This window comes from Tachysurus vachellii, chromosome 6, assembly GCF_030014155.1.
Source record: "Tachysurus vachellii isolate PV-2020 chromosome 6, HZAU_Pvac_v1, whole genome shotgun sequence".
NCBI lineage: Eukaryota > Metazoa > Chordata > Actinopteri > Siluriformes > Bagridae > Tachysurus > Tachysurus vachellii.
The window spans coordinates 28,558,908-28,585,871 of record NC_083465.1 but is presented as its reverse complement, the minus strand read 5'-3'; the positions used below and the strand labels follow the sequence as shown (position 1 = coordinate 28,585,871).

Sequence of the window (26,964 nt, the reverse complement as noted above, 5' to 3'; positions counted from 1 at the left end):
CTGTCTTGTTACCATGCCTTATTAATTTGTGAGTAAGTTGTTAAACAAACAAACAAATAAACAAATAAATAAATAGTTTATGTAATGAAATGCTTTCTAAGACTGTATTATAAAACACAGTTAAAATAAAAATATGGTCAGAAATGGAAATAAAATTAATTCAATTTAATTTCAAATTAAATTATAGAACAAAGGAAAAATAAAGAAAATATAAAAATCCAAGATATAAACGCAGTACAGTTACTGATGATGTGAATACTTAATTATGATTATTATATCAACAATAATTATGAACTGATCAATAATAATAATAATATTATATATTACACTGGAATCAACTGGTGTGAAGATCAGTGGCAAATAACAAGAAATTCAGAAATTGATATAAATATTTCTACAGTTTTTCTTGTGCTCTCAAACACCATTAAAGGGATTAAACAATAAGATACTTAAATAAAAAAGAAATCCTGATGGATTGAAGCTGATTATTTTCCCTAAACATCACGTCCCAAGACGTTTTTCTTCTTCTTCTTCTTCTACCACAGCAATTTGTCAAACTGAACAACTGGTATTTAATAAAGATCAAATGTTTTATCTCTAAATCTCTAATTTGTTATTGTTCTCATTTATGTAATTAAGTGGTTATAAACTGTCTTCTCTCTCGAAGATGTCCAAAATCTTCAAATTACAGCTTTACCTCTGACACTGTAGACTCCTATTAACTACTCCTATAAACGTCTCCTTACAGAAAACCTCACCACTCCCTCTCTCCCTCTCTCTTTCTGTCTCTCCCTCTCTCTTTCTCTGTCTTTCCCTCTCTCTCTCTCTCTCTCTCTCTCTCTCTCTGTCTGTCTGTCTCTCTCTCTCTCTCTCTCTCTCTCTCTGTGTCTGTCTCTCTGTCTGTGTCTGTCTCTCTGTCTTTCCCACTCTCTCTCTCTCTCTCTCTCTCTCTCTCTCTCTCTCTCTCTCTCTCTCTCTCTCTCTCTCTCTCTCTCTCTCTGTCTTTCTCTCTCTCTCTATATATATATCTCTCTCTGTCTCTGTCGCGCTCTCTCTCTCTCTCTCTCACTGTCGGTCTTTCTCTCTCTCTCTCTCTCTCTCTCTCTCTCTCTCTCTCTCTCTCTCTCTCTCTCTCTCTCTGTCTGTCTGTCTGTCTGTCTCTCTCTCTCTCTCTCTCTCTCTCTCTCTCTCTCTCTCTCTCTGTGTCTGTCTCTCTGTCTGTGTCTGTCTCTCTGTCTTTCCCACTCTCTCTCTCTCTCTCTCTCTCTCTCTCTCTCTCTCTCTCTCTCTCTCTCTCTCTCTCTCTGTCTTTCTCTCTATATATATATATATCTCTCTCTGTCTCTGTCGCGCTCTCTCTCTCTCTCTCTCACTGTCGGTCTTTCTCTCTCTCTCTCTCTCTCTCTCTCTCTCTCTCTCTCTCTCTCTCTCTCTCTCTCTCTCTCTCGCTCACACACACACACATACACACACAATCATTTCTTTCAGCCTGCACCTGTGTTTACACACTCAGTCGCACAAACACACACATGCAGATGACTGAGTTCACATTAAACACCTTTTAATTATCCTTAATGTGCCGAAGCTGCAGACAAAAGGCTGTAAACATGCTGACTGACCGGATTCAGAGACTGCGGCTGCTTTTATTCTAGAACATTGTGCCTGGGTGGTAAATGTTCAGTTTTATGCTTTGTGTGCCTTTATTTGCACGTCTAGCATACAATATAAATGTAGGAACAAGGAGACTAGCAATAAGCTTAGAGTTTAAACATGTCTATATCATTCAGTCAGGGATTTTTTTTGTGATTGCTGAAGACAAAAAACTTGATTTGAATCTTTTTTTTTGGTGCTTGGATCGGTGAAATCTCAAACACAGGAGTCTTTTTTTTTGGTAAGTGGTAGCTTAGTGGTTAAGGCATTGGATTGTTGATCAGAAGGTTGGAAATTAAAATCATAGGACCAACAACCTGCCACTACTGGGCCCTTGAGCAAGTCCCTTAAGCCTCGTTTGCTCAGTTGTATAAAATGAGACGAATGTCATCTGGAAAAGGCCGTAGATGGAAATGTAATCTTTTTTTAAACTCCTACCAGCGAAGACACACGTCATGACCTTCTATGAGAGCCGTACTCACGTTCCACACACTGGAAAAGGATGAATGTGTTGTGACGACGTCACACGATGCATCTCGGAACAAACCTTTTGAAAATGTCCTCCTGTTTGTGTTGAGTTCATGTTGATGACTGAACGTCTTTTGTCATGTCTCACTCAACAGTGGAGTTAATATGAAGCTCATATGAAAGTTGGGACTTTAAGAATTTGTAGAGTTTCAGAAGGATTTCTCATAAAGAAGCGAAATTGAGACACAGCCATTATCTTTGCAATCAAAGGTAGAATTTAACATAGATAACATTCTATTTTGGTGAAATATTTCAAACTTCAACAACCAAATGAGCAGTGTATATATTTCCTCGTTCTTTCTTCATGACAACTAAAGAGCGCATGACTTTATGAGTACTAATGCAATCTTAGAATAATAATCATAGTAAAAAAGCCTAAACACTTTTATCGCTCTTGTGATGTCATGCGCCCTGATGTCCCAGTTTGCTCTCGGATTATCTCAGGTATGCAGCCAAACAGGAAACAGGTAGTGAAGAACAGGTAGTGAAGAACACTAGGCGTTAAAGGTTTAGACAACCTGAAGTGACTGATACGAGATGACATAAAGACACGGCTGTGGAATTTGCGACGGGGGTTTCATGACACGCTGACATGTTGAGGTGAGGCTTTCTTTACATTCGTGTACATTTATCAAGAGAAAGCACACACGAGCGTGACCTGCAAGGAGGAAACTTTCACACATACTCATCCCCGAGGCTGCAGTGGGTGTGGACAAGTAAGAACAGATGATAAGAATGTGTAGGCTGTCGGACGCCTCGGTCGAGAGATAAGGGCTGCTTTCGTTTAATCATTAAAATGCTTTATAGTTCCAACGCATACGCATGAGAGGTTTAACGTTTCACCTCTGGACAGAAGATTGAGAGAACAAACCTCAGAGCTGCTCAGCTTTTACTGAATTCTAATATTATTGTTTTGGATAAAAATCATAACCACGTTACTACATTAATATGTAAATCTGAACCCCACTCTTAAGTTCCTACTTAATTTTTTTTTGTGCCAAAAAAAACTCTTGTGCAAAGACAGAAACATTATTTATTTATTTGTTTGTTTGTTTGCTTGTTTATTTATATAAATTATTATTATAATATATAATTTTGTCAATCATTTCAAACAAAACAATTTCTTTGATTTTTTTAAATATTATTATTGCATAGATAATAATAATAATAATAATAATAATAATAATAATAATAATAATAATAATAATAATAATAATAAATTAGTTACAATAAAGTTCTTACTTGTAATGTTTTTTAATAATAATGCAACATCAATTAATTTGTAATGTTGGTCAAACTATTTGATTTTAAGGTTAATTCATTTTACTTTTAATTTTTCGTACCAGTATTTATGTGTCTCCTAGACTGTCCAGAAGAAAGCAAGAAAAAAATGCTGCATATATACTACTACTACTACTACTACTACTACCAATAATAATAATAATAATAATAATAATAATAATAATAATAATAATGTGTTATATATTTATTTGTATTGCTGATCTAGCTTTCTGCAACATAATGCTGCAACCTACATAATAAAAGTTAATTCGATTTCTTTATATGTAAACATTTCCAAATCCCGTTCCAGTGTCTGCTCTCTGTTACAGGATCCGATATCCGATACGCTTTCTCTGATATCTGATCCATCTCTTATCAGTACCGCCTCATAGACATAGACATACAGTACTGAGTATCAGTTCTAGACTGAATATCTGTTATGAAGTCTAAAAACAATTCGTTCCTCCTGTCTAACGTTAGAAAAAAGCTTCTTGACTTGACTTGAGAAAGGATGCTACTTATGAGTGTTTTAACTGACGGCTTTGAATCGATAAAGACGGCAGAATTCCTAACAACAAATTCTGACTTTAACAAGGAATTCTGCTAGCTGGCTAATATTTTCTGCTTAACGTGTACGTATGAGTTAGACGTGAGGAAATTGTTAGTTAGTCAGTGGACAGTAATCCACATAGCGTAATCAGTCTGACTGAAGCGTACCGTATGGCTATGGAAGATAAGAGCTGAGAGCAAGTGGTGTGTCATTGTGTAATGAGGTGTGGATACATGCCAAGTCCCAGAAACGTGTTAATGAAGTTTATGAGCCTCTGACGTTCGGTCATGCTTTAAAGAACATTAAAACCTGCCTGACATTAAGGTTGTGAACAATGCTACTTCCTTAACAACTAACGTCATTGCCATCGTTACTGTTTTTCTGCTTTTTAAAGCACTTTATGGATGAATTGTCACTGTAGACAACGCTGACTTCGACACTCATGTTGACACTTAAGCTACATTGAAGTTTAGTGTCGTGGTCGTTATTCCTTTAACCCTGTTTACCAGCAGAAACAATAAATGCATTATATTTGTTCCAGATGATCTCCCGGATATTATCCATAGCTCTGTATGTAAAAGTGGCACCGCCCATCTGAGCCAAACACCCAGATCTGCAGCTGTGTAGTTCCTCGATACTGGCCTGCAGCCTAAAGCTTTTCATCTCTCCCATGACTTTTTCAGAGAAAGGGATTAACCCGAGCACATGTACTGCAATCTCAAAACCTTTGCTTTTTCCCAGACATCTGGTGGGGGAAAAGGGACCGGTTGCATTCTTTCTTCTTATGCCATACTTCCTAACTTGATCTGTGAATTCCATGCGGTTAATCTTTGAAAAACTTCCACACCCTGTAGTGTTGTGTTCTATCTTTTATGTTTTCACAGAGAATCACTCTAATCCTGCTTAAAAACCTTCGCCAGGCCAGTAGAGCCATGTTCAACCTTCACCATGGGCAGGAAACCATTTGTCATTGTCTCAAAACAAGACCTTCACCTCATCAAACCTTAAACTAGACAGATCTTATCACATATCAAACCATTTCTTTGTCACGTTCCCCCACTGGTCCTCACCGTGTCCTCTGCTTCTTCTGTTACTTTCAGAAGAAACCTAGCCTTCTCCTAGCTTCCTCCAGCCTCTGGATATCTGAGGTTCATTCACTCACTCATTTTCTACCGCTTATCCGAACTACCTCGGGTCACGGGGAGCCTGTGCCTATCTCAGGCGTCATTGGGCATCAAGGCAGGATACACCCTGGATGGAGTGCCAACCCATCGCAGGGCACACACACACACTCTCATTCACTCACGCACTCACACACTACGGACAATTTTCCAGAGATGCCAATCACCTACCATGCATGTCTTTGGACCGGGGGAGGAAACCCCTGAGGCACGGGGAGAACATGCAAACTCCACACACACAAGGCGGAGGCGGGAATCGAACCCCGACCCTGGAGGTGTGAGGCGAACATACTAACCACTAAGCCACCGTGCCCCACCTTCTAGTACTCAAGACACCAAAATTACCCACGTTATTTCTATGTTGATGAAAATTGCAGCTTTCAGACAGCTAAAGTAAAAAGTATAATTATTATAATTAATTATTCTAATTAATTGTCAAGATTATGGTTAAATTTTGGCTCGTTCCTCAAAAACGGCAAATTGTTTTCAGTCTCCTCACAATTTCACAATCCTGGTGATTCATGAGGTCAGGCAAAGTCTTCTCAAGTTATCCTGACTGCATGTTTACGGTGGATGACTTATTGAAATTACCCAGTATTGTGTTTGTAGATCATCAACCCTATATCATGATGCTCCCACCACCATGCTTCAGTGTGGGTATGATGTTATTGTGATCATATGTGTAAATAATATTTCTACAAATGTGAGCTGAATTATTGCATTAAGTTGTTCCTGAGAATTCTGATCATCATCCTTCCTTCCTCTTATCATTAGTCTGAGATCATGTTGTGAAATCCTGAGTGCCTCACCTTTCTACAGATGATTAGTTGGGATTTCTCCCACACTACCCCATTACTACACTCCTTCCACTGGCCTCCTGGCAGTACCGAGTTCGATTTTAAACCTTGATGCTTGCCTACTAAGCCAAAAACAGACCAGCACTCACCTATCTTAAAGTACTTCTCACACTCTGCACTGCTGCAAGCTCCATCTGATCCTCCAGCACTGATCCAACCATCTCTCAAAAAAGACCTGCATCAAGACTATTTTATGTTCTAGTACCTAAGTGGAGTAATAAACTTCTCCAGATAGTTGTCCGAGGGTCACAGAGTGTCTTCGAATGATGTCTGAAGACCTACGTCTTGCTGAAGTTTCTTGAAATAGTGCTTCAGTAGTGACCAGGATGAGATGTTGATGCTGGTAGCATTTTTAATCTCAGCACTGTTTAATAATGCCGTTCCTGAGAACTTTAGGAAGCTCCTTGAAGCTCTTTGCCACAATTGCTTATTGCTGAGTGAAATCTTCCCCAACTTTGTCAAAATCTTTTTTTAAAGACAACAATTGAAAGCTGGATGAGAAAATGGATTCATTTGCAGCATTTATATCTAGAAGTTGATTTATTTTAGCTTTTGTAGCTTTTCCATGGGGGGCACGGTGGCTTAGTGGTTAGCACGTTCGCTTCACACCTCCAGAGTTGGGGGTTCGATTCTTGCCTCCACCTTGTGTGTGTGGAGTTTGCATGTTCTCCCCGTGCCTCGGCGGTTTCCTCCGGGTACTCCGGTTTCCTCCCCCGGTCCAAAGACATGCATGGTAGGTTGATTGGCATCTCTGGAAAATTGTCCATAGTGTGAGTAAATGAGAGTGTGTGTGTGTGTGTGTGTGCCCTGCGATGGGTTGGCACTCCGTCCAGGGTGTATCCTGCCTTGATGCCCCGTGACCCGAGGTAGTTCGGATAAGCGGTAGAAAATGAGTGTGAGTGAGTGAGTGAGTGAGTGAGTGAGTGAGCTTTTACATGTAGATTTTTAATATCTCCTTCTTCTTCTTCTTCATATGTTTGTCCTTAGCAATTATCTTATAACTTATATTTTTTGGGGCACTTGTCCTCATGGCTTCTGGTGAGGGGGTTTTATTCAAGGTTCTGCCCTGTGCTTGTGGAGTTCGAATGTTCTCCCTTTGTTTCGAGGTTTCCTCTGAGTACACCGGTTTCCTTCCCAGGCCAAAGACATGTATTGTAGTCTAAATTGATTGTAGTGTGTGAATGTCTGTGTGCAAGTGTGTGTCCTGAGTCTATAGGGATAGACCTCAGGTTCCCCGCGGGACTCAGTGTAGAATAAGTCTTACAGAAAATAGTTTATTTTTAAGTAGAGACACGAATTCTTCGCCTTTATTATCCAATTAAAACTGGAGCAGGTTCAGATTTGGCTCAGAAACCGAGCACAACGCAGCGGGATTCCATTCCACCGAAGAGAATTAACACGTAAAAATCCACCCAGATGAGACCAAAAGTAACAGCACATATCTAACAGCTGTATAATGAGTTCAACTTCACATGACCCAAGAGTGTGTACATTGTTCTTATCCTGAGAAACCACTAAGGATGTCGAGAAACAGTGAGTGCAGATAAGCAGGACGTGGAGAGTTCATATATTCTTTAGGAGCTGAAGGGGAAAAAAGCGAACACAATGTCCTGCTTCTACAGTAGTGTTAATACTTCAGCTGGGGTTTAGAAATGTTACACAAGAGCGCACTGGTCTCGGCCAATAATCACACTGCCTTTACACGTCTTTAAAACATGTACGCATAAATATATACAGACTTGGTATTGTTCCATTATTTTAATTTGCTTTCTGGCTGCTTTTACTTCTGATGTGGCTCAGATCACGTCTGCTTGAGAATTATCCTGCCATCATTTGTTTTTGCTGTTTATTTTACGCCGACCGCATGGTTGTTGTCCAAGTGGCAAACGAGTGGTAGTTTTTTCTTGTTTTTTTTTTTTAACAACCTCGCAGATTCCTCCAGACTTCGCTGTTGAGCCTCGATGAGTCAGAAAAAACTCCCCGTTGAGTGAAAGAAAAAAAAGAAAATAATCAGTTCTAAGAAAATACCAGAATAAACCCAAATGTGCAGTGTTTTTGTTGTTTCTTTCCAATCCACGTGTGTCCCTGAGCACTTGCCTGCACTCTCCTTCCCACCAATATGATGTTATTGTAACACTTCCCTCAGGTTTGTGAAAACTATTATGACTGGCAGGGAACAAGCTTTCAGGCCAGACGCCAACAAAAACAAACCTGGCTTTGATCGACAAAGAAAATAAAGGCAAGGCTTCGAGATCGTAATGTACGATTTCAGTCAAGCAAGTAAAGAGGAAATTCATTTCAGGAATGAAATCAAGAAAAGAACTGAATCTGGAAGGGTTGGGGTCAGAAAAGTGATTAATCGAGCCAAAGTAAACACACAGGAGTTATGGAGGTCTAATGAAAATAATTCATGCCTTGTATAATCATGTTCCAGTCTCAGGTTTCAGCTAAAAGGAGTGGAATAAAGAGCGCAAGGTGAGAACGAGGTTAATAACGTCTGCACCTGAAACACTGAAACTGGACAACGAACCGGTTCGGATATTTACACAACAAGGGACGTAACTGAATATTCATGTTTTTTGTTGTTAATTGTTATTTTTTCTACAAAAAAGCTTGTCAGGAAGGTTTAAAGGGCATCTGGTTGAGACGTGACATCTGTAATTGTACTGAAATCCCATGAGATCCAACAACAACACAAAAAAATACCAGAGAGATACAAAACTCTGATAAGCAAATTTTCCCACCCCGAGTAACTGACCGCTTCGGGTCGCAGGGATTTAAATAAAGCTGATAGTTTGTTGCTTAATAGAATTACTGCTGGTCTACAGTGCAAGGTGTAAAACCTTTAACTGTTAGCTTGTTTTGCTATGCAGTTTTTTGCTAAGAGCCATTGCACACTTCATTTTCTTCCTGTGGTTTGGTTTATTAGGCTCTTTCTCCTCCACAAGTTCCTCGTTAACTTGAATGATGAGATCAATTAGCCCAGTGTGACTCAGAAACGGCTGACACCGACCAATCAAGATGGAAAACCATTCAGTGGTGTGCATGAGGTACGGCTAATTAGGGCAGAGAATGAAACTAATGCAGACTGAGGGTCTGGCAAAGCTACACAAACAGATGCTAAGACGTCTGGATGGAATGCTGTAAATGTTGCTTCTCCTCTAGTCTCAGACAGCAAGATGTAAATGCTTCAGAGCAGAAAGAAAAAAACAGAAAAGAGGCCAATCTCTTACAGAGGCGACCCTTTGCATGCTTTTGTGAAAGGCCGTGATGAATGAAGGTGCAGATTATAGTAATGTTGAGGAGCAACAGACCCATGCGCTGCACGGCTAATCAGGAGAGGCTAATGACACGTTCGCTCCGGCTACAGGATCACTTTACATTGTGGCCTCCATTCTTTAATGCTTGATTATGATTGCAGTCACTATGACAAGCCTGATATGCACCTTCATATCCATTTCCCCAACCTGGGGCAGTGTTTCTGAGATTGGGGTAATTATTCCACACACACACACATGAAAAGATCATTGCAGTGAGAATTTGGGTTCTACAGCATTGTTTGTGGTTTCCAAAAAAAAAAAAAAGAAAGAAACTAAAAAAAGAACTTTAAACAGTTTCCTAAATAAAATTATTGAATTAAAGTGTGTTTTTGTGCATTTTTGAAGCATTATTAAGGATTATACTTTTGCACAGAACACATCAAATTTAAAATCAAATTAAGCTTTTAACAACTGACATTGTCTCAAAGCAGCTTTACAGAACATTAACATAACACAAAAAGTTAATACAAACATTAATATAATACAAATATTTAAGATTTAAGATTAATATTAGATTTATATTTAAATGTGTTTGTATTTATCCCTAATGAACGAGTCTGAGGTGACTGTGGTGAGGAAAACCTCCTTTAGATGGAAGAGGAAGAAACCTTGAGAGGAACCAGACTCAAAAGTGAACCTCATCCTCATGATCACGCATGCGGACTGTGTGCAACGTATGATCGATTTATCTTCCACTCGTCTATTAATGCCTGTGACATTACTCATGTTATTTAGACATGTTTGGTTCTTACACTCAGTATTTATTCATTATATTTATTTTAATAAAATTGTATCTAAAATAGGGGGGCACGGTGGCTTAGTGGTTAGCACGTCCGCCTCACACCTCCAGGGTTGGGGGTTCGATTCCCGCCTCCACCTTGTGTGTGTGGAGTTTGCATGTTCGCCCCGTGCCTCGGGGGTTTCCTCCGGGTACTCCGGTTTCCTCCCCCGGTCCAAAGACATGCATGGTAGGTTGATTGGCATCTCTGGAAAATTGTCCGTAGTGTGTGAGTGTGTGAGTGAATGAGAGTGTGTGTGCCCTGCGATGGGTTGGCACTACGTCCAGGGTGTATCCTGCCTTGATGCCCGATGATGCCTGAGATCCCGATGACTCCCCGTGACCCGAGGTAGTTCGGATAAGCGGTAGAAAATGAGTGAGTGTATATAAAATATATTTATGTGTGTGTTTTTTGTTAGAATGTAAATGAGAAGATTTATTTACACACTACAACATTAAGTCTAGCTAAATTATATAAAAACTGTTCTAGTCACAAAATTGATGATGGTGTAAGAGGAATAAAAACAACATATACCATATTTAATTTTACAAACAGAAAAGTGTCCAAGAGACAATGAATGAATGAATGAACGAATGAATGAAGCAGGTCATTTATTTACTTCTGCTGATGTTTGTATTTTATATAATGATATTACTGCGATGATGCACATTTCAACAGGGGAATGACGTCAAAAACACCTACACATGATACGCCTCAGGGAAAATACACACACATTGTGGAGAATGTGTGTGTGTGCACATGTTTTTGTGTTTTTGCTTGTGTGTGTGTGTGTGTGTGTGTGTGTGCGCGTGTTTGTGTTTTATAACCCTGACTATCCGGTTTGTTTCCTAAGCAAACCAAAACCTGTTAATTCAGCAAGCCGTCTCCAGTATTTACGGCCTGGTCGACGATACACACAACGCTGTGATTCCTTCTGATGACACAAAATGCATTTTAAAGCTTGTCAGCTTTTTTTTTTTTTAAACAAAAGAATCAGGTAACACATCCCACCAGTGTGGTATTTAAGCGGATCATCACTTGAGCTTGTGCGTCCTGACACCAGGTCTTAGGAGCTCGTGCTCTAGTTCAGTGCTCACACTTGGAGCCTTGTGTGTCAATTATTACTGAACATATTCAGTACTCAGAATATTCAGGACTTCATCCTTAAACATTTTCGCAGTAATATGCGTCGATATTATGGCCCCAGATTAAAAATGTACTTTTGTCTGAAATATAAACTGCACAGCAAATTTCTGTAGTTAGACATAAACTTGTGTAGGATCGATTTTGGCATCTCAGACGTCATCGGGCATCAAGGCAGGATACACCCTGGATGGAGTGCCAACCCATCACAGGGCACACACACACACACACTCATTCACTCACGCAATCACACACTACGGACAATTTTCCAGAGATGCCAATCAACCTACCATGCATGTCTTTGGACCGGGGGAGGAAACCGGAGTACCCGGAGGAAACCCCCAGAGGCACGGGGAGAACATGCAAACTCCACACACACAAGGCGGAGGCGGGAATCGAACCCCCAACCCTGGAGGTGTGAGGAGAACGTGCTTTTATTGCGTGATTTTATACTAGACTCTTTTTGCACATACTGTCAAATGTAGCTGAAATAAACTGACCAAAGGCCAGAATGTCCCAAAGTCGTGAACAAGCACTTTGTGTGAGAATGGAGAGCCCTAACAGTGTGTTAGTAAGGACTAGTAAGGACATGGGGTTGTTTGTTTGAGAAAACGGTCCACATAAAAACATTGCATTTTTATATTATGTCCATCATAGAACTGGTATGTGCTTCCACATAACTAGCCTCATACTCACTGCCACTTTTCAGCCATTTTCCCTTCTCTCTTTTACCATTTTTGGTTTGCAGAATTTCAGCAATAAATACAGATAAGCCTCGCATCGTCTTCTGTGCGATGAAGATTTTGGACCTCGACTGAGACGAGGCCGACTCTGTGAGAATCCTGAGGCATCTAGAGATCTACCAGCTCCAGTTAGACTCTGCTATACTAAACAGGAGATGTGAACTCCATGTGATCTTTTGCATCAATACATTTATCAGACTGTATATTTATAATCACACCCTCCAGTGTCACCCATATGAGGATGAGGTTCACTTTGTGTCTGGTTCCTCTCAAGGTTCCTCTCAGGTTTTTCCTCCCTACAGTCACCTGAGTCACCTCAGACTTGCTCATTGGGGATAAATACAATTAAATCTATCTAATATTAATCTTGAATTTTTGTATTATATTAATATTTATATTAATATAAATGTATATTATTCTTTATAATAACCCTTTGTTCTATGTTTATGTTCTGTAAGGCTGCTTTGAGACAATGTCAATTGTAAAAAACGCTATAGAAATAAACTTGAATTGAAGTGAATAAGTCATGTTCACTATGTTCACTATATTCATATTCATATGCAGTGCCGTCTACATCAAACGGATTTACGTTCATTTAATTTAATACAAATGAAGTCCAAAGGGCTGAAACCTTACTAACGTGAGACAGGGGAAGGGGGCGGAGCTTCCCTGGCATCTGCTGATAGCTGATAGCAGAGCATTCAAAACATCTCCACAACCGTCAAACGTTCTGTTGGAAACTGGAAAAATTATTCTATGATAAACATTTAAACCATTTTCCGGAGCTCTATTATACACTAAAGAAACAAAAGTATGTGCACCCCTGACCATCACACCCATCTCCAAACTGCTGCCACAAAAATACAAGCACATCTTTTGAGCAATTTCACTTTACTGAAATTAAGAGGCTTTAACTCTGTTCCAGCATGAAGACATGGTGTGAGGTTAAAGTTTGACTGGAAGATCTCACGTGTGTCCTGAACAGAGCCCTGACTCTGACTCAACCCCACTGAACACCTTTGGGATGAATTGGAACTGGAGTCTCTTCACCATCCCGACATCAGCGTCTGATCTCACTGATGTTCTTGCTCTTATTATAAGAGTAAAGGGGAATAAATTTGGAAAATGATGTTCAACAAGTACATGTGTAATGGTCAGCTTTCCACAAATGTTTGTCTACATCAGCTGGTCAATCAAAATATAAATCAATAAGCTGGTAACTCAGTCTCATATTTTGTTACTTATTTTTTTCCTCGGTTAAACATTGACACGACTAACCTGTTTGCATTGCATTAACTCAGGTTAGTGGTGGAACACAGTGAGAATTGGGATAATTGCGACCTGTGAGATGGAGTTTCTACATACATCCACAATGTAACTAATATTTCACATTTGTAATATTAATAAAAATCCCCAGCTGTGCAACAGGTTTATAGTCCACTGGAATCTAGTTTTACAGAGTAAAGAACTGTTTTTTTGTTTTGTTTTTTAAAGCACAAGGCATGTTTTTGTATCTCAGAATAACGTGTTTTTTTGACCTTGTTGTTTCTAAACTCTAGAATAATGCTCCAGTGGATATCAGGAACGCAGCAACTGTTAACCTTTTACATGGGCAGTAAAAATCTGTTCCAAGATTCTGTTAGTTGTACTAAAAAAATTTTACCAAAAAACTATATTTGGTTATATATTTATATTAATAATAATAATAATAATAATAATAATTATTATTAATATATATATATATATATATATATATATATATATATATATATATATATATATATATATATATATATATAAACACGTTTTTAAAGTACAATTAATTTATATATACACAGATATACACATACAAAAACACACACACACTTTTACCTATATATAATGTCTTTATTAACACACAAATGAATGGAAGGTGTTTTTTTTTTTCCATGAAGTGGATTATTTTTTTCTATGAAATGTTGGTTTAAAAATTATTGGCACACATACAATTAATATTTTGTGACATCTGCCCCAGAGAGAACAACAGCTACAAGTCTCTTCCTGTATTTGTGTTATTTAATAAAAAAGGACATTTTGTTTTTCGGAGTCTACAATAAACCGTTTCGACTTGTCTTATGTAGGCTATTTGCCTTGCTATAGCTATGAAGACTGTAAAGCTCTGCAAATCATTTTTAAGTACCATACAAAGCGACTGCTTTGCTTTAAACCATGTGTGAATTATAAGACATAATAATAGGCTTTGAGTCACACTGACATTCTGTACTGAAAAAGCCTCGGGGAGGTTTGTTCAAATGTGAAAACACCGAGTCAATGCGCACGGGAACCTGAATATATAAACACACACAGACTTTAACACGCCATCATTCATCACTTGTGTGGTTTTACTTGATCTAAAAGCCTGGGTGATAGAAATAATACAAACTTAATACGACATGTTTTCAGCTCTGCGCTGAGACAACATAGTGGTCATGAACATCATGGACTATAGAGGGCAGCAGAAACACGTTCCTGTGAGGTACAGGGTTACAGCGACATCTACTGGACAAGAAACTTTAATGACACTTAAAACTACTGAGAATAAATACAGTCACATTGCGTTAGAAAAAACAGCATCCAAGCTTAGAAAATTTAAACGAACTCCAAAGCAGCATGATAAATTTCCCCTGAGGAGGTTTTCCTTCACTATCCACTTCTACATTCATTTGTATCGCATGTCTTAAACACACCCGATGATTTTAAACTTATATCGACGGCTCGATGCTCTTCAGGAGGCTGGATGTGTCTTTCATCCTGCAAAGAGGAACAACAGAGACATGATTGAGAATCTGACACTGTTAAAAATGCGTAATCTTCCCTGAACGTTTCCATATTTTGTAGTGTTGAACAACGTGAGATTTGCTGCTTTACAGTGAAGCATGGTGTTTGTAGCATCACACCGGTATGTTGAGTCTCTGAATAGACGACAGCATCCTCTATGTCATATCCTTTCTATCCTTTCTAATCCTTTGGGATCCATTTAACTACCAAACTGTAACTGAAACCTTGATCAGAACTCAGATTTTGTGATGCTGTGTGTTTAGGGATCTTCTCTTAAAAACGCTGGGATATTCCAGGAACTGGTGCAGTCAGACTGGTCTGATATAAAACTGTAGACAGATTAACTACATAACCTCTGATGGTGATTGGTTGTATCAGAACTAGGGTTGCAAAATTCTGGGAATTTTCAAGGCTGGGAGCTTTCCGTGGAAATTAACGGGAATATATGGGAATAAACTGGGAATTAAAAAAAAAATGCAGAGTTCCCTATAACAAGGAACTTAAATGTAGTTAAAAATCTTGCAGCATAATTTTGTTTCAAATAAGATTTAATGCAATTTAAGTTGTACCCTGCGTTCCTCGGTCACTTGCACACAGCACACTGCTTACTGGAGAGCCATTGAGGCCAAACCCCCTGCAGGTACTTGCATTCTTCCATAACATGCACAGTAACACTTTAATTTTAGGGTCACTTAACTAGTTGCTTATTAGCATGAATATTAATAGAATATCCGGGGCTGGATAAGCGGTAGAAGATGGATGGATGGATGGATGGATTAATAGAATATTGGCTAATTATTAGTACTTATTAAGCACATATTAATGCCTTATTCTGCATGACCTTATTCTACATTCTTAATTGTACCCAATACCTAAACTTAATAACTACCTTACTAACACTTAATAAGCAGTAAATTAGGAATGTTACCACATGCACAGATAATTTGATGACCCCCCCCCACACACACACACACTCCCCCCGAAATAAAAAAAAATCCTGTTTATAAAAAAATGTTTATTACACTTATTAAGTTTATTATGTTCATTACAAGCATAATGTTTATTATGCTTTTGTGTTACTTTGTTAAAGTTCTATTAAAGTTCTACTTAGTCTACTTCAGTCAAGACGTCATTTTTAAAATTTGTATTACCTAATTTGTATTATGACCAATCAAAATGTTTATTTATGTTTGTATATGATATAGTTTATATACATTTCCTTATATTTCAAAATAATTCCCATAAATTCCCGTAAATTTCCATAAATTCCCGTAAAGTTTCCAATTTGGAATATTCCCAAAATTCCCTAGATTAAGTTCCCGTGTTAAGTTCCACCCCTTTGCAACCCTAATCAGAACTGAAGTGCAGTGGTGGATAAAGTGGTTAAGACTCTGGGTTGTTTATCCAAAGGTCAGGGTTCAAGCTCCAGCATTGCACACGAAGGTCCTTAACCCTCTCTGCTCCAGAGGCAGGTTATCATATCTGCCCCTTACAAGACAGAAATCTTCATCTCAACTATTTCTTTATTCCCCCAACTGGGTTCAGTTAACCTTTGTATACCATTTACTTTACTAATAATATAGCTGCAGCACAACCTAGTGGCTGCTTTAAAGCCAATATCGTACTGTGTGTTAATACAGATTTTACTTCATCTACTGCATTTTATTGTTTGTAATAGAAATACTAACAGAAATCTTGTTCTAAGAAATACAAATACTTACATACTGGCTATTCTCTCCAGTCTCTCTTTAATATTCTCCTAAAAACAGAAGAAAAAAGAAAAAAATCTGTTGTCTCGGATCACCACTAGGGCTGGGCGATAAAATGATAACGATATGTATCACGATAGACACGTGATCGATATCAATAAAAAATGTGTTCAATAAATGTGTTCGATAATTTTTATTCTTTGTCGGAAGAAAACAGAGGTTGCGAAGCAAGTTTGGTTGCATTAACAAAGGCACTCTCTCTCTGGTAACCTAGCAATGTAGGGAGTGACACGCTAACAGCCAATCATGTAACAGTATCGTGCTGGTCTGCTGGATACGGCTGCTTCAGTAACCGGCGACTGATGAGCAGAAAATGAGCCACAGCGAGAGAGAAAACCGGAACCGTAGTCACACCGTCGTCTGCAATTTTATGCAAGACCGTCATCCCCGCTATTTTATTCACTTGATTAAGCATTTCTTACATTTTCTTTCATTTTGCACCCTAAATGTTAAGAGATAATTGTTAAGTGTTCATTGTGACTTTAGACTTATGTTTACATTATAATTATTTGACTTTTCCTGGTTGTTGACATTTCTGTCTTAATAACTGAGGGGATTACGATCAGAGGAAGGTTAAATTTAAAATAAAATTAAATGTAATATATTTTTCTCCTGGTCCTTATTTTAAATGGGTCATAAAAATATCAATAATTACCGATATCGACCGATATGAAACTGTATCGTGATACAGTTTTCAGCCGTATCGCCCAAACCTAATCACCACAGATTATATTACTGTACGACAAGAACAACAGACCGAAACCTACCCGTAAACACCTTCTTAACACTTAACACATTAATACTTAAGACTTTAATGTACTGACATATTCAGGGTTCCCACTCTTTTTCAGAGATCATTTTCCAGGACTTTTCCAGGACATTTCAAATTTAGCAAAAAAGACAAGGATCACAGATTCACGGCCTAAAGTAATATTTTCTTCTCTCCATAAGTCTTAAAAACAACGTACACTTTATGGCTATTACTTAACTATACTTTTAAAGTCATTTTGTCATGTGAATGAAATTTCAACATTTATAAAATAAAAAGACTGCACATATTAATACCCTTTCCTTTCTCAGGCCAATGCCGTCATGCATGCTTTAGTTTGCTGTGCATTCCCCTTGCACATGATATTCAGATTAACAAGGTTCCTAGCACCTGAAACCGCCAGCGTCATCCGTCACAGCGAGATTAAACAGCATAACAAAAAACCCGTCAAAACTCAGCATCCCTGAACAGAGCACTTTCTGTTACTAATTGTTTCGACCAGTTGTAAACTGTTCTTTAAATGATCAAGAACATTTAAAAATAGAGATGCTCCGATCAGTATTTTTGGGGCCGATCACCGATCACCAAGATCATGATCTGCCGATTGCCGATCACTGCCGATCACAGAATGGCAGAGGAATGGGAATCTTTTATCTATAATCTAGCAGAGCACCATTTTTAGAAATGAAATTAACTCTAAATTAACTGTATTGAGAAAAAAACTGTAGAAATAGGCTACAGTCAAGATGAACCACCAAGTGTTTATTTTAGAAAATGAGAACTTAAAGCTACTGTAGGCCATCTTTCCCAAATAAGGCAGAGTAACTTAAAATTATTCCAAACAAAGAGGGGTCAGGCAGACCAACACACATCAGATCAGCTTAATAGGATGTCGCCTCTTAATACACTGATTACATTTTATAATTGCAAGCAAAATGTAAAAATTGTTACACCAAAACTGGCTACTGCCACAAAGGACAAAACTATGGCAAGCGTTTTTTTCTGTTATTATTATGAACGTCTGATGTAGTTGAGGAACCAACTACATCAGATCCAAAAAATAAAATAATGAAAGCTACTGTAAGCCAATGCCATCCTTTCTAAATAACAAGGCAGAGAAACAAGGAGGCCAAGCAGGTAGTTACCAACCAGATGAACTTGGGATGGTATGAGGTTACACAGGCCCAGGCTACTTGTAAAATGTAAATAAAATTTTTAATATATTAAAATTAAACAATTGGCCACAAAATGTTTCAGACCAAAACATGTTGGGCCTCGGCCTACTAACACAGAGTACAAAATCCTTCATGTCTCAATCATAAAAGACATCACTCACACTCACATCACTACTAGTTTAAATGCATCACTCACAGTCGGCTGGTTGAGGGATGGGGATGTTGTTGGCTTCGGCTGGTTTAGTTTCTCATACTCGGCATATTCAGTTGTATGGCGTGTTCTAAGATGCCTAATCATGTTAGTGGTATTAAAATGCCGTTGCTTGCTTCCACCTCGAGGGATTTCATCACGACATACATTGCAAACTGCTAACTTTACGTCTTTATCGGACACTTTGAAAAACTTCCAGACAGGAGAACTCATGTTGCCACTGGTAAGCGCTGCTCTGCTGTTGTTTACCTGTGCGCCGTGCATGCACGTGTGAAAAAGTCGCGCGAGTAATTTACGTCACGTGATCGGCTTTTTTGATCAGCGCTTTTGGGGTTCACCGATCTAGCTATTTTTAGTCAATATCGGCCGATCATGATCGGTGGCCAATCAATCGGAGCATCACTATTTAAAAATAATCATTTTCCAGGACAACAAGATTTTTTCCAGGACAATTTATGTTTTCTACATGAACAGGGTTACTGGTGTAGATAACGATCACATACAGAGATCTTAAATAATGCGGTTAAAATGAATGGGGAAAATATTCATCTATAATATACAGTAATAAACCAGGTGCAACTGTATGGACAACACAGCAGGGATGAAAAAATAATACTGAATGCTGAGTGTTTACTTTGTTTGCCAGAAGTATGAATGGATGGCAGATTAACGATGGATGGATGGATGGCTGGATGGATAGATGGATGAACTGATAAACCAATTAACATATGGATGAATTAATGAATAAACACATATAGATGGGCAGATAGACTGATTAATGAATATATGGATTATTGGACAGAAAGATTAATGGATGGATGAAAAACAGATGGATGGATGGATGAATGGATTGTTTGGCAAATAGATGTATGTATGTATGAAAAATGGATGGATGGAGGAATGTATCAAAAGATGATTGGATTTATGGATAAATGAATGAACAAACTAATGAATGAATTGATGGATGGATGGATGGATAGATGAACAAATTGTCAAACAAATGAGAATATGCAGATGTACTGAAAAACAAACCATGGTAAAGGGATGGATTAACAGATTAATAGAGGGAAGGATGGCCAGATGTAGTGAACAGGGCTGTGGCTATCGAATATTTTATTAATCGAGTATTCTACTGAAAATTTCATCGATTAATCGAGTAATCGTATAAAATGTATTTTTGCTTAATTAAAGAGCAATATTACATATGCAAGAGAAAATAAGACGGGTCTCTTAAAATGAACGACTAATTCAGGGGCGGCTCCCGAGCCGCATGCGGCTCTTTGCCCGGTTTCATGCGGCTCTTACGTTCATACCGACGTTTGTATTTGTGTCTTTTTAATATACGTGTTCGCTTCGCTTGAGTTCAATACGGTATTGTCGTCAAACGCCCATGGAGTGGGATGAAAATACCTCAAAGTTTCCCAGTAGGAGCAAGATCATTTGAGTAAACAATTTGTGTCAAGTTCGCTCACAAAAATGGAAGGGAAAAAAAAGGTGATGATCAAGTGTGCTCATGTGTATGATGTGGCGCTTTGCAGTAACACAGTAAAATGGTGTTCTCTTGGTCTCTGACTGGTTGGACACCCCTGAACTAATTGGTTTCTTTTTTTTTTTTTTTTTTTTTAGAAAAATGAACTTTTCTTTTTTAAATGCATAGTATTCAATGCATACTGTACAACAATATTCTCTATCAAAAATAAACATTTAGATATTAGCCATTGTTTCTCTGTCTGTACTGTGAACAATGTGAACAATGACAAAGACTGAGAAGAATTAAGTACATTTAAGTGCCAAACATTCTGGGTTTTAAATGAACCCTTTTCTGAGATGCAAAAACAAAAAATAAATTACTTTCAAATTACTTTTTTAAAGTATCAAAACTAAGGCATATATTAAAATAAATAGTAATAATAATAGAAAAATACTGCCTTTAAGTCATGCAACTTAACTTTCAGAACTAAAAGATTCTAAATCTACAGTTCAGGCATAACAAACATTTACTGTCTAATTTGGAAAGCTTTGTGGTAATTAAGAGGCAAAAAACATGGACAGGAACTTGGAACTATAGGCCATGCATGGTTTCACACCGAGTGCTTTAAGCATATATATATATATATTAATCAGGATATAAAAGTCTCTCTCTCTCTCTCTCTCTCTCTCAACGTTGTGTGCTTTAAAAGTCTTTAAAGGAGCATGTGATTGCAACAAAAAAAGGTGTCGACATGCTCAGAATTGAGGCTTGCTCTGCGCTCTGAAGCAATGTTTCCTGCTGCAGAAAACAGACGCTCTGATGGTGTCCCAAACCTTGGACATTTTCTGTCGTTTTCTCAAAACAAAAGACCGCTAACTCCTCGCGTCTCCTTCCGCTTTGACGTAAGCGCGTTGTCACACACACATGCACACACAAAATAATTGCACAAGAACGTGACGTGAGCTTTAAAATTAATTAAACGAGGCTTCTAGGTGGAGGAATTTGCCTCAATTAATTTTTGTAATCGAGTTACTCGAATTACTCGAGGAATCGTTTCAGCCCTAGTAGTGAATAACAATTAATGATGAATGAAAAGAAGGACAGACAAACAAATGGATGGCTAAATGAAGGAGTGGATGGCTTCATGACTGGACAGAAGAATGGATGAAAATATGCATTGACATAGAGATGAGAGGATCGAGAGTTGGATGGATGGATGGATGGATGGATGGATGGATGATGAAACTCACCTCTGAAGATGATGACATTTGGTTGGCTGGTGAGGTCTGGTGCTCTTTAACCCACTCCATAACTACTGACATAAGTTCAGAAATAATAATGAGAATTTTACTGACTTTAAGACGTATAAGGATCATAAACAAAGGTAAACATCATCAGTTCTAACATGGTCCAAGCATCAACACACTTAGCTCGTGTGTGAAATCATCTATTCCAGAAGTTCTAGCTGTTTATTCAAACTGTTTCTTCTCTTAATTCACATTCCTTAAGTATTCAGTTTATCCAGAACTCGGTATAAGTGTGTATTCCTCACCGCTCTCATCATGATGTGGGCTCCCTTCCACACTCATAACCCCACCCGTTCTCATCGGGCCCTACGCAGAGGAGGATACACACTTTATACACCAAAGTACCAAAGTACAAAGAAACTTTTAAATCAGGAAGTGTGTCGTCTCTGTACCTGAGCTCGGGTTAACGTCAGTCCGGTCTCCAGCAGCAGTACCCGGTTCTCCAGCTCCTCCCATGCACTGCGCTCTATATAGATCTTTCCAGCTGTGCTCTTCTCCAGTGCCTGCACTCTGGTGTCCAGCATGCTCAGTTGCTGCTCCAGCCTGCACACACACTGCTGCAGACCGGCCTCCAATGCTCGCAAACTGCTCTCTGACACACACTCCTACAGGGAGAAATAGTGTAAGTGTGGGATTTTATTTCTACAGTGATCATCATAATTCATGACATGACAGCGCAAAATCTACCCAAATATTCTGTTCACATGTTCTGTGTATTAATAACTAATACATGATGATGATTAGATTGTATTGAGTTAATCTTGAGTTAATCTTGTGTCGTCTCTGAGTCATTTGTCTGAGGCATCTAATACAGTTGTCTCTCTGAGTCGTCAATATGGCTAGTCTCTTGATTCAGACTCTGTGGTGTCTCAAAAATAAACGCTTTTGGTCATTTTTTGTATTAGAAGTCTTTGTTGTTGTCACTGAGTCAGAACATCGAGTCGTCTCTGAGTCGACTCAGAATCGTCTCCTTAAGCTATTTCTTTGAATCGGCTTTTTGAGGCATCTCTTTAAGACGATTCAGTTTGGTCTCTCTGAATTGTTTTTATGAGTCATCTCTGAGTCGGCTCAGAATCATCTCCCCTGGTCATTTCTTTGAATAAACAAATAATCAACCACGTTCCTGGTGATTGAATGAATAAATGAATGAATATCTGCACGAGACAGTGATGGATATTTAAACCTATTTTTTATTCAGATTCTCACTGTGTGAGCAGCAGGTTGAGGAACATCTTGGTCGTGAGGTGTCTGCCTGAGCTCCTCGTTCTCATCCTGATCTGAGGAGAAGCTGATGTGTGCTGGAGATCTCTGGAGTCTCGGGTGCCTTTCCACCAGCGACCGGCTCGAAACGATCTGCAACGAACAAAGCACACACATCCTCAACGATACACAATGAACAGAACTTTCCAATGGGCAGAGGTCAGGGAGAGGGGTAAGTAGGTGAATTAGTAATTAGTAGGTGAATCAGAGCTGAGTTTAGAGCTTCACTGATTTATAAACTCTTATTAGTGAAATGCTTCAATTACTGAAGTAACGTTTACAAAAAAAATCAAAATAACTGGTCAAAATGCAGCAGCCCACTAAATCCACTGCTCCTTATTTAGTCACCATTATAAACAACATTGTAATTAAATGCCTTGAGTGTTTAAAGGGGTAAATTATGTGGATTATGGGGCACAGTTATGATCTGCTTACTTTCTGGCTTGGTGTCTTCTGGGTCTCTCTGGGTGGAGAACAATCCACAGATTTGGAGTCGGAGTGAGAGAGCTGCCTCCTCCTCAGCACACCAACACACTGTAACGTTACATGTGCACTGACACTGAGCACCGCTTCATCACAGTACGTACAATGCATCAGCGATGTTACATTATGGAGCGACAGAAAAACATATAAGTAAGGCGTAAAACACCACTTCCTTCTGTTATAGGAAACAAAACAACGTGACGTCATCAGTGTCGCGCTGAAGCTAATCTTTTCACCTTGACGTTGATTATTTTCCTTTAACTGCACGTTCTTGTATGTTGTATTCCTCGGATCGATTAAATACCACGTCGTAATTTTTTATCCGTTTGTAGTGGAACGTTAGCTGTAAGAATCTTTTTTCTTTTGCTCTCTTTCTGAAAGTTAATAAGTCCACAAAAAATAAACAAATGTCACTTGTCAAGTGGCTTCAACAGTATGTTCTCTTTTTACAGAAACCTTCCCCATGCTGTGTTTATTCTTTAATCCCATTTCTTTCTGTTTTTAACGATGGATGCCGGAGTGGTTACTATAGAAACGATAAGGTATTATATTATACTATAAGGTTACTATAGAAACGATAAGGTATTAGAACGAACCTGCGATTGTGTTCGATTTGTAAAGGAACTTATATTAATGTGGCCTGTATTGTTTTGTTCTGAAGTGTAAATTACAAACAGAAGCAGAGTGTAACACAACACACACCTTAGAGCCTTTAGTGAGCTGTTTGTGTTTGTCCAGGACGAAGCCGATGATGTCGCAGAGAAGAGCGAGCTTTCTTTCGGCGAAACCGAACTGCAGGAATTGCTGCTTAGTTAACAGGGGTTTGTAACTGAAGAGATCACGCAGGACCTAACACACACACACACACACACACACACACACTTTAAAAAATCTAGCTAACAAAGTAAAAGCAGCCCATAACTCTCAGTTTAATTTTATTACATTTAATCATATATACAGAATAAATATGTTCGCTTTGTAAAAGCCAGTAGCAAATAGTTTTTCTCTTCATATCACAGTCATCCTCAAATATTGCCGATATCATCAGAATTCATGTATTACACAGTTGCACTGGATCTCTTCGCTCGAAGCCTCTAAGGAGCGATACCAGGTCTGGTGTGTGTTATTCCACCGACGCCACAGCGGTCACAGCAATTTGTAAAATATCATAACGTTTCATTTATGAATAAAACAAACCCGCACACGTTTTAATGGTTTATAGCTAGAGTTAATCTTGTGGAATTAAGGGTGTGCAAACTTGTGACTCACCTTGTAAACGGACTCCACAAAGCTCAGGTCGTTTTTTCCTGCGAGCTCGATGCCGCGTTCCACCAGGTGTTCCGCCACGGAGGTGGAGAAGGAGGTGAAGACATAGCTGACGATGGGCAGACAGCATGACGGATCTCCTTTAGCTAAGCTGTAGAGCAAAAAACAACCAGTTAACACTTACAGGAGGTTTTTGGGGCAACGTGTTAGACTGCGCTCTTCATCACCACCATCTTCATGCAGATGTGCAGAAACTGTTGCAATGAGAACCGCAGATGTTCTGGTGGCTCAAGTCTTGACCCAAAAAAAACTTAATACAGCAATGAATAGTGTTTGTTTTCTTTTCTTAGAGATATCTGTCTGTCTGTCTGTCTATATCTGTCTGTCTATATCTATCTGTCTGTCTGTCAATCTATCTATCTATCTATCTATCTATCTATATTTGTCTGTCTGTCTGTCTGTCTATCTATCTATCAATCTACCTATCTCTCTGTCTGACTGTCTAGCTATCTATCTATCTATCTATCTATTTCTCTCTCTCTGTCTGTCTATCTATATCTATCCATCTATCTCTCTGTCTGTCTGTCTATCTATATCTGTCTCTATCTGTCTGTCTGTCTATCTATCTATCTCTCTCTCTCTGTCTGTCTATCTATATCTGTCTGTCTGTCTATCTATATCTCTGTATGTCTGGCTGTCTATCTATCTATCTGTCTCTATCTGTCTATTTATCTATATCTGTCTCTATCTGTCTGTCTGTCTATCTATATCTGTCTGCCTATCAATCTCTCTCTCTGTCTATCTATATGTCTGTCTCTCTATCTATCAATATCTCAGTCTGTCTGTCTGTCTTTCTATCTATCTATCTATCTATCTATCTATCTCTGTCTATCTGTTTGTCTATCTATCTATATCTGTCTGTCTGTCTTTCTATCTATATCTGTCTCTATCTGTCTGTCTGTCTATCTATATCTGTCTGCCTATCAATCTCTCTCTCTGTCTATCTATATGTCTGTCTCTCTATCTATCAATATCTCAGTCTGTCTGTCTGTCTTTCTATCTATCGATCTATCTATCTATCTATCTATCTATCTATCTATCTATATTTGTCTGTCTGTCTGTCTGTCTATCTATCTATCAATCTACCTATCTATCTATCTATTTCTCTCTCTCTGTCTGTCTATCTATATCTATCCATCTATCTCTCTGTCTGTCTGTCTATCTATATCTGTCTCTATCTGTCTGTCTGTCTGTCTATCTATATCTGTCTGTCTGTCTATCTATCTATCTCTCTCTCTCTGTCTGTCTATCTATATCTGTCTGTCTGTCTGTCTATCTATATCTCTGTATGTCTGGCTGTCTATCTATCTATCTGTCTCTATCTGTCTATTTATCTATATCTGTCTCTATCTGTCTGTCTGTCTATCTATATCTGTCTGCCTATCAATCTCTCTCTCTGTCTATCTATATGTCTGTCTCTCTATCTATCAATATCTCAGTCTGTCTGTCTGTCTTTCTATCTATCTATCTATCTATCTCTGTCTATCTGTTTGTCTATCTATCTATATCTGTCTGTCTGTCTTTCTATCTATCTATCTATCTATCTATCTATCTATCTATCTATCTATCTATCTCTGTCTCTATCTGTCTGTCTATCTATCTCTCTGTCTAGTGTTTATAGTGTTTGTTTTCTTTTCTTATAGATGTTATGTTCTAAAGTCACACAACTCCAGCCCTGATATCTCACACTGGTGCAGTTTGTGCCTTCACTTCCAGCTTGAGAAAAGGAAACAGGTTTTAACTGTATTACACACATCATCTGTATCAACTGTATTACACACATCATCAGTGGGATGTGAAACATTACATATATAATGTAACCCTAGTTCCTACCCTTGATAGTCCACATCTCTGGGGTATTTTACAGATCTGAGAGATGCCTGCAGCTTCCTCAGACCTCCCTTCACATCACCTGTAGACATCTTCTCCTTTACTCAACCTGCACAAGAATAAAGCTTTAACACACTTTAACACACTCCATACTAACACTGTCACATCCTCACATGTTCTTACATGACAAACGGTATTTAGTCATAAAAACCATGTAGTTAATGAAGTAATAGTGAATAAAACGTCACGACTCCTACAGATTAAACAACAGCTAAACTTCCTGAGGCTAACGTACTTTAGCTAACTAGCCTGTTAGCTTTAGTTAAATAAACCTGATTTATGCGTCATTACATCAGCTTTATTACCTCAAAAGACTCAATAAAACCAGTAAATAAGATAATTATCACTCGGTTTCAGCCTCTTCTTTAATATCGTGCACTTTTACTGTTTAGGGGTAAAACCCGACTATGGTTAACTCCCAAAGCCCGTAATATCCTCTATATAAGTGCACTAG

General features: G+C 38.5%; 1 protein-coding gene and 1 long non-coding RNA gene across 5 annotated transcripts; one reads left to right on the top strand and one right to left on the bottom strand.

Moving 5' to 3' along the window:
* The first annotated feature begins 2,635 nt into the window (after window positions 1-2,635).
* Window positions 2,636-24,206, top strand: LOC132847686 (uncharacterized). Its single transcript, XR_009648656.1, has 3 exons — window positions 2,636-2,778; window positions 22,750-23,444; window positions 24,033-24,206. It is a non-coding gene; the product is annotated as an uncharacterized LOC132847686 (long non-coding RNA).
* Window positions 13,899-26,964, bottom strand: cep44 (centrosomal protein 44). Of its 4 annotated transcripts, none has more exons than XM_060873187.1 (11): window positions 26,816-26,964; window positions 26,454-26,559; window positions 24,564-24,711; window positions 23,997-24,143; window positions 23,247-23,345; window positions 22,758-22,904; window positions 21,944-22,156; window positions 21,797-21,857; window positions 21,495-21,559; window positions 16,571-16,608; window positions 13,899-14,822 (listed from the first exon to the last, which is right to left on the bottom strand). In XM_060873187.1, exons 2-11 carry the CDS (start codon window positions 26,540-26,542, stop codon window positions 14,774-14,776), a joined length of 1,056 nt encoding a protein of 351 aa, XP_060729170.1. In that variant the 5' UTR covers window positions 26,543-26,559; window positions 26,816-26,964; the 3' UTR covers window positions 13,899-14,773. The 4 variants fall into 4 exon arrangements, with proteins under 4 accessions (XP_060729170.1, XP_060729172.1, XP_060729171.1 ...); XM_060873189.1 differs by having other exon boundaries at window positions 16,575-16,608; XM_060873188.1 differs by having other exon boundaries at window positions 21,495-21,556.

Excerpts from the sequence above, each read along its gene's own strand:
- cep44 (XM_060873187.1), bottom strand. The coding sequence starts at position 26,542 with ATGTCTACAGGTGATGTGAAGGGAGGTCTGAGGAAGCTGCAGGCATCT. Across the intron at positions 21,858-21,943 it reads TGACGTTAACCCGAGCTCAG|GGCCCGATGAGAACGGGTGG; the intron begins GTACAGAGACGA and ends TCCTCTGCGTAG. Across the intron at positions 21,560-21,796 it reads CCCACATCATGATGAGAGCG|TAGTTATGGAGTGGGTTAAA; the intron begins GTGAGGAATACA and ends AACTTATGTCAG.